General features: G+C 49.0%; 1 protein-coding gene across 1 annotated transcript; it reads left to right on the plus strand.

Moving 5' to 3' along the window:
- Positions 1-6,022: 6,022 nt before the first annotated feature.
- LOC115313374 lies at positions 6,023-7,531 on the plus strand. Its single transcript, XM_029972318.4, has one exon. The coding sequence runs from the start codon at positions 6,023-6,025 to the stop codon at positions 7,529-7,531; it is 1,509 nt and encodes a 502-aa protein (XP_029828178.3).
- Positions 7,532-7,900: the final 369 nt, after the last annotated feature.

Genomic DNA, 7,900 nt, shown 5'->3' on the forward strand with positions numbered 1-7,900 from the left:
CCGTTGTTTCTGGTTGCTGCTCGGACTGGGCCATGGCATCAATTTGGATGAGTGGGGAATTGTAGCTGCTGAATTGCTACGCTAGCACCGCTGCCACCATGTCGTGGTCGAGATAAGGTTGATTTAAGTGCGTAGGTTTATTTTAGCATAGCAATACAGGTACGTGTGAGTCGTGCCGTGTCTGGTCGCGATCTGGTGGAGTGAGGGTCTGCGCGCGGAAGCGGCGGGCAGAGTCCAGGGTCACCCGGCGGCTGTGGCGATGATGATGACGGCGGTGGCGATGATGATGATATCCCGACACCCGGCTCGAGCGGCGTCGCCGTCGCCGTCGGCGTCGGCGTAACCCTCGTAACCCTCGTAACCCTCGTAACCCTCGTGAGGGTTACGAGGGTTACAAGGGTTACCCTCGTAACCCTCGTAACCCTCACGAGGGTTACGAGGGTTAGTTACCCTCAAAAGGGTTACCCTCACGAGGGTCACGAGAGTTATGAGAGTTACCCTCACGAGGGTAATGAGAGTTACCCTCACGAGGGTAATGAGAGATGCCCTCACGAGGGTCACGAGAGTTACCCTCACGAGGGTCACGAGAGTTACCTTCACGAGGGTCACGAGAGTTACCCTCACGAGGGTTACTAGGGTTACCCTCACGAGAGTCACGATGGTTACCGAGGTCACGTGACCCCCCTCTCAAGTTCACGTGACCCCCGCGAGGTCACGTGACCCCCGTTGACGTCATTGCCACTGATGTCGTCATCAGTGACGTCACGGATGACGTCACTGGCATCCGCATCGTCATCGTCATCATCACTGATGACGTCATTAGTGACGTCACCGGCATCCGTATCGTCATCGTCATCGTCACTGATGACGTCACCAGTGACGTCATCAGTGACGTTACTGAAGCCGTCATCAGCATTGTCACGTGACCCCCCAAGCTCACGTGACCCCCCCGCCACCCAAGGTCCCTTGACCCACCCCTCCAGTGACCTTCCCTGGTCCTTCTGAAGAGCTGCGCTCTAATTCTGCGTTACAGGGAGTTGTAAACGGCTTTTATTTTTTATCACTAATTTTATCAAACGAGCAAACGAAGCCGCTAAAAACAGCGAAGTTCCGGAGCAGTGCCAGCAGCGCCACGTACACTGGGAGGTGGCCGTCTCCGGATTGCGGGACTCGCGTGGCACAGAACTACAGCACTACAGTCACTACAGTAGCGAAACCACGCGGAACTGTGTCGACGTTTTCGACGTTATGGAAACCGCAGGAACTGCGTCCAAGACAGGCAGGTTGTGCTGCCGGCCGCCTGGGTGCCTTCCCCCCCGAGTTCGGTTCTGTTTTCCGATGCCGAGTGCAACCGGCGTTCAACGTGGTTCTGTGTTTGTGCGTGCCAGCAACATAGCTGCAACATCGTGATGGCAGTGTTGTCGTTTGTGAACAAAAGACTGGAATTATCCCCAATGTGACCGTGTGTTCGCGTATCAGTGGTGTAACAACAAGATGAGATCGTAAACTGTTGGGCATTGATGCCGCTGGTCGGGCCGTGATCGGAGGGAGCGGGGTGTCGCAGGGTGACATTACGCTTTACATTAAAAAGTTTAATACCACTTGTGGGATCACGTGCAATCGATCAACGTGCGGATAGTCAGTCATGTTGGAAAGCTGGTCTGAACAGTAGAAGCTTCTGTGGTACAGTGGCCAATGTGACTGTCGGAATTGTCTCGCCCCCGAGAGCGATTGCGCTCTGGGGCAAGGACTGAACAGTACGAAATCCTGACGGAAAGTACGTATATTTACAGTATGGAATTTCGGCATTAAAAAACAATAATAGGTAAAATCGAAAAAAAAAAAAAAGCTACCCGTTATTTTGCTGTTTAAATATACTACGGTTCCTGGAGAAACTGCCCTCCGTGGCGCGCTGAGATGAGCGCTAGAAGTTTTCGGGCTCGCCACGGCGTAGCTCTGTACACTTGACACCTGCCGCAAGTCGCGGCTTTTACTGCATTCAAGTTGATCGAAAGGCGACTTCTCAGCCCGTGAAGCATCACTTCCAGCTGAGTGAATCCACTCTACAGAGATTTATTCAAGACGGCAATTGCAGCTTTGCGCGAACAGCACAAATAGAAAAACCAATAGAAATACAGGCTACGACGTGCCGTGTGCGGAAACAAACTCATGGCTTTGAACCGCATGGGAGCGGCTTGATTTATTGGCTTTCAAACAATTACGGCATGATCGAGCGTTTACTTTTTAATACGAGATTCATCCCCTGAGCCATTCGAAATACTCTCAGAGGTATAACATTGCTGGGAAAAAAATCAACATGCTGGGAATAGTTTTTATTGCTTAGGGAGTCACCGAAAAGTTCCGTACGTTCAAAACGACCAGTATAAAAGACGGAAAAGGGGAGTTGTGTTCGGGTTAGTGTGGTGTCCAGTTGTATTGATATCTGTGTGCCGTGTATGTGCTCAATGTATGTTCACCTGATGCTTGTAATAAACGTAATATGTGTACAGTAGAGAATCCCCAAGCGCAGTAGTGGCCTGAGAGAAGCTAATTATTTTTTGTAGAACATGAATTGGGCGGTACCTAGCGCCACCTAGCCTAGCTACTTGCAATTACTCTGCTTGACCCGGCCATCTGGTGGCTAGCGATTTAACCTTCTTTCACGCTACGCGATAAACAGCGGCTTCGAGTTTGTTCTTTCGAGAGCGGCTTTTGGTTTCGCCGATTGAGTTTGCCCTTTTCCGTGATGTGCGATTGGCGAAGGAATCGTGACTCGAGGAACACCGAAGGTAAGACGCAATGTGCACGAAGTAACTAGGTATCGGTTGTCTCCGTTTAACATCGCAGTGCTGTCGACGAGAAGACTGAGTAACTGCTTTCAAAACGCAAGTTTTGAAAGCAGTTACTGTGGGGGGAACCCAGCTTCGGAAATAAACACAGTTTGCGGAAAGCTCTTGTTATGCTTTCATTTGCTGCTGCTCTCGTCTCGTACAAGAGACGTAGCGTCCTCGTCAAGCCTTATTTGGCTCGATTTGCTCGATTCGGGGCCGCCATATTGAGATACAAGTGACGGAGGAACTTTGCTCCCCTGCTTCAGGGACAAAAGTTTCTCCCTTTCTAAAGGAACATAGGTTACAAGACCCTTCCTCCCCTAAGGGAGGACTATCCATACCCTTTTTTCTAAGAGTGTGCAGTTGGTCTTCAAACATCTGGTGAATAAGAAAAGCAGGCACAAGTGCCGCTGTCGTTATGGCGTCCCAACTTGTGACTGTGAAGTGACTGTGGACTGTCGAGGCCCAAAAAAAAATGGTGCGGTAAACACACCGGATGGATAACCCCGCCTAAAACCCCTTGATGCGTTTGTGCTGGTTTCGTTAGTGGCATCAAAGCGCCTGAGCACGAGGCCCGTGCAGCACTTGGAAGCAATAGGCAGTGCAGCACTGAAATGAGAGGCACTTTGAAGTGAGTGGCAGCACAGCACTCACTCGTGGTACGTGTCTCTCGCGTTCACACAATTAAGGCTGGACCGCATGTTAGCGATTTAGCGAGCAATGAGTCGAGCATCGGCGACAACGACGACGATTTCTCACTGTTGCACGTAACGCTGCTTGGTTCTTGAATTACTAGAAAACGTCGCTGATAACATTGATCGCTTGCTCCTGTTTCTTTCATGCAGTGTGCCTCGTCGTGCGGCTGACCGATAGCGAAAAGGGTCGCCATCGCTTGTCTCGTCGCTTGCTTTATGGCTGTCGGCGCTCGCAAAAATGCGAAGCAAGAAATTTATGTAGGGCTTTTTCCATGCCCGCTCTCAGACTGCTGGCAAAACTTTGGGTTTGAGTGAAAAACGAACACTTGATATCTCACTTTGCTTATGTACTGAGGAGGAAGTTGTTTAAAAATCAGTTTATGATCTCTTCAAGAAAGTAGTTCGAAACACCCCTTTTTCTGTTATTTTTTGGCTGCCTACAGTGCCGTCCGACGGCACTCCACTTGCGCCTACAAGTGCCGTCCGAAAGAAAGTCGAACGGCGCGTGTATTACTGGGGAGCTCACTAATCCACCCCCTGCCTGCATTTACGCCGCCTTGCGGCGATAGTATGAGGTTGCTAATACAGAACTATTAGCCTACTTGGCCCCGTTGCACATGCCGCTTCGCAGCGTCCAGCCGCTCTCTCCCATACCAAGCCCCGCTGTCCACCACGCACCTCCGGAAAGGGAGTCTATACCATTTTGTTAAGCAAAGTTTCGTCGACAACATCCGTTTTTCTTGTTTTCTTTAAATTGTTAATGGTAAAAAAGAAATGTCGTAAATATCGCCAAATGCCTCGACAAAACAAAATGTTCGAGAAAAAAAAAAAAAACTAAAAAAAGCATGCCCTTACTGTGGATCAAACCCGGGCCGGCTACGTATAGGCGAGCTACGCCACAATTTCCACTAAGCTAGCTGCAACTTCGAATAACTCGTTTTGCAATTCACTTTGCGCAAGCCATTGGACGGCACTTGAAGGCGTGAGTGGAGCGCCATCGCACGGCATGTGAACGCCGTGCAAGGGTGCCGTCGGGCGGTACTCGACATTACTTTTTTTTATTTGTAACTGCTGAATCCGCGTTTTTTCCCCCAACCTTCACGATAAACTACCACCAGACGGCTAGCAAATAAGTGCAACACATAGAGCATTTTATATAAAAAGTTCGTGTCCTAGTCAAAAAAGAACTCTCTATACTCTTCGCAAGCAACAACATCAATACAAACCCTACTTCTAAAGGCTCACGTCACGCAATATTTTGAGTAATTTCCGAGGACGAGAATCGAACTTGAATTCGAACACCTGCAGTGAAAGCAAACGGGGTGCAAATACGAGCGCTAGCACGAAACGGGCACCTTTAGCAGTCATGGTTTCCGCAAAACACACCGCCTAGTTAGGTGGTACCAAGCCGCCACCCGATTTGTAGAACTCGTCTTCTCCACCGATCTACAAGACAAAGCTCGCCGATACACTAATAAAGTCCCCACCCCCGTTCGGCTTCGGTGGGGTATTACCTCTGTGTGCGTTCCCGCAATCTGACTGCTCGCTCAGTGACAGGTCGGTTCCGGGACTTCCTTGGGAAAAGCTCGAGCGTCACCCAATGGGCAAAGCACGTGTGCTACAAGGAGCCGCACGCGTTCGCCTTCACGCTGCCTGCACACACAAGAACATGTCACAAACGCTCCGAAAAGAAATCACTGAAAAATTAAAACGAAAGGCCAGCACTGACCAAGTAGACTCAAACCCGCAGCTGGTTCCATGGGTACGCCGGCACCTGGGACACTTTTCATTTTCCCAAGAACGTTTTTCGATGCTTTTTTGAAAGCCTAATGGCCTGAAACCGCCCAAAACACGGTGGCCCGAAAGTTTGCAGCTTGCTTTGTTTTTGAATGGAGGGTTGAATCAAATACCGTGGAAGCCAATACTGGCAACTCCCACGGAGAACGGGCGAAAAGTGATTGCAGTGCCCCTGGCGAGCTCGGAGCCTCCGCTAGCAGACAAATTCTCCAAAATGCATTGGTTTTGCCTATCTCCGTGCGAGGTGATCAACGAAAAAAAATTGTCACGGACATTCGCTGCCTCGAAAGTTAAAAAAAAATGGGTGCCAGCTCATGAGTGAAGGACATTCTCTTCGTGTGGGAAAGATGTTACAGCTTCCTGGGTGCAATTTCGGAGTTCTCCCGAAGAAAACATTCTATCACAACTTATGTAAGCCAAGCAAAACACGAATGTATGCCTTCGCGCTGTTTCGTGAAAAAGGGCAATGTACAAACATTTCAGAACATAGTTGGGTTTCAACTTTATTGTTCTCATAAGTCAACTCGTTTGGTTGTTGCAATTCCCATTTCTCATTAATGTCTTGCGTATAACCATTTCGTCGAACAGGCGAGCTGGCTAATTCTGTTACGATGGTCTCCGGACGAAGAAGCAAAAGTCAATTTCGAACCACGTACGTTACGGCGATGTCAGTATGCTCTGAAAGAAGTACTTGTGCATATGCAAGTCTGCGGTTTCTCTGGCCAACGGCAGTGCTTCGACGGATGTGAAACTTGCAGTCTCTTTGCGCCTCGGATTATCAACGGTATCAACGAAATCAAGACCAGCGACGGAACCGACCTTCCCCGTGACGATGCGGACTGGATGATATGCAATGCGTCTGATTTCGGCGAGTGTATCGTCCCGGTCTACGAACAGTGGGAAAGTTATCTTCCCATAAACCAGCTACAAAAGGCGTCGGTCTGCAGTACTCCAGTGGGGCGTGGAACCGGCATGGCTACGGCGGTGCCCTTCACGTTGATTTTACTGCTTTCGCAGGTCAGCGGTTTCTCTGGCCAACGGCAGTGCTTCGACGGATGTGAAACTTGCAGTCTCTTTGCGCCTCGGATTATCAACGGTATCAACGAAATCAAGACCAGCGACGGAACCGACCTTCCCCGTGACGATGCGGACTGGATGATATGCAATGCGTCTGATTTCGGCGAGTGTATCGTCCCGGTCTACGAACAGTGGGAAAGTTATCTTCCCATAAACCAGCTACAAAAGGCGTCGGTCTGCAGTACTCCAGTGGGGCGTGGAACCGGCATGGCTACGGCGGTGCCCTTCACGTTGATTTTACTGCTTTCGCAGGTTAGTGATGCAGAACTCTCTCCTCTTTTCTCAGTTTATGTTTTGCCGGTTCCACCCCAAACACTGTTTGCTTGCTTATCAAGATATTCGGAACCTGAACGTCGGTCGCGACGTTGCTTTCATCTGCTATGGCGTTTCGCTTTCTATTTTCTGTTACTCCTCTTGTGTGGTGACATAGAGCTTAACCCGGGTCCCACTACGGCGGAACAATTGCAGCAGCTCTTGGATGGCCAAGCGTCCATACAAGTGAAGCTTGCCTCTATCGAGACCACACAGGTTGAGAATAAGGTTGCCATTGATGATCTGGTCAACCGGATGACGTCATTAGAATCCAAGCTAAATAGACTTGACCAACTGCATACTGCTATTAAAGAGTGCAAAACTGAATGCGAGAACCAAAGGCGTGAGTTTGGGGCATTGATGGCAAGGGTAGATGATCTCGAGAACCGAAGCCGACGCTGCAACTTAATCTTCTATGGTGTCCCTGACGCAGAAGCTCGCGAATCAAATGCCGTCTCAGAGAAACGAATTTCAGAGATCTGTGAATCAAGGTTGGGCCTACCGGCTGTGGTAATGGAACGGGCTCACAGGTTGGGCAAGTTCCAGGATGGCAAAAACCGTCCACTGATAGCCAAGTTCACCTCGTTCAAAGAAAAAGAGTTAATTTTGAGAAATGCACGGAAATTGAAGGGAACTCCATTTAGTATTTCTGAGGATTTCTCCCAGGTGGTGCGAACGACAAGGAAACGATTATGGGACTTTGCCAAGTCACGAAGAAAGGATGGCGACAAAGTGAACCTTAGATATGACACGTTGCTACTGAATGGCACAAAGTATGTCTATGATGACGAGACAAATCAAGTCGTACCGCACAGATGACTGGGTCAGCCTAATGGAGTAAATCTTTCTTTTCTTGTAATAATTTGTCGCAGTATTAAGAATAAAATTCATGAATTTTCTGCACTTGTAGATTTGGTAAAACCCTCTGTGATTCTTGGTACAGAATCCTGGTTAGAGGCAGACATCGGTGATAATGAAGTCTTTCCTGATGGTTACACATGCTATAGAAAAGATAGAAATGCTCATGGTGGTGGTGTGTTTATTTTGGTAGAGAATAGCATTTATTCTAGTGAAGTTTATGTTGGTACTGGAGCCTGTGAGGCCATTTTTTGCCAATTAATATTTTCCAATAACAAGATACTTACAGCATGCAGCTTTTATCGACCACCTGATTCTCCGGTTGACGCG

This window comes from Ixodes scapularis, unplaced genomic scaffold (assembly GCF_016920785.2).
Source record: "Ixodes scapularis isolate PalLabHiFi unplaced genomic scaffold, ASM1692078v2 PGA_scaffold0__279_contigs__length_252992795, whole genome shotgun sequence".
Taxonomy (NCBI): domain Eukaryota; kingdom Metazoa; phylum Arthropoda; class Arachnida; order Ixodida; family Ixodidae; genus Ixodes; species Ixodes scapularis.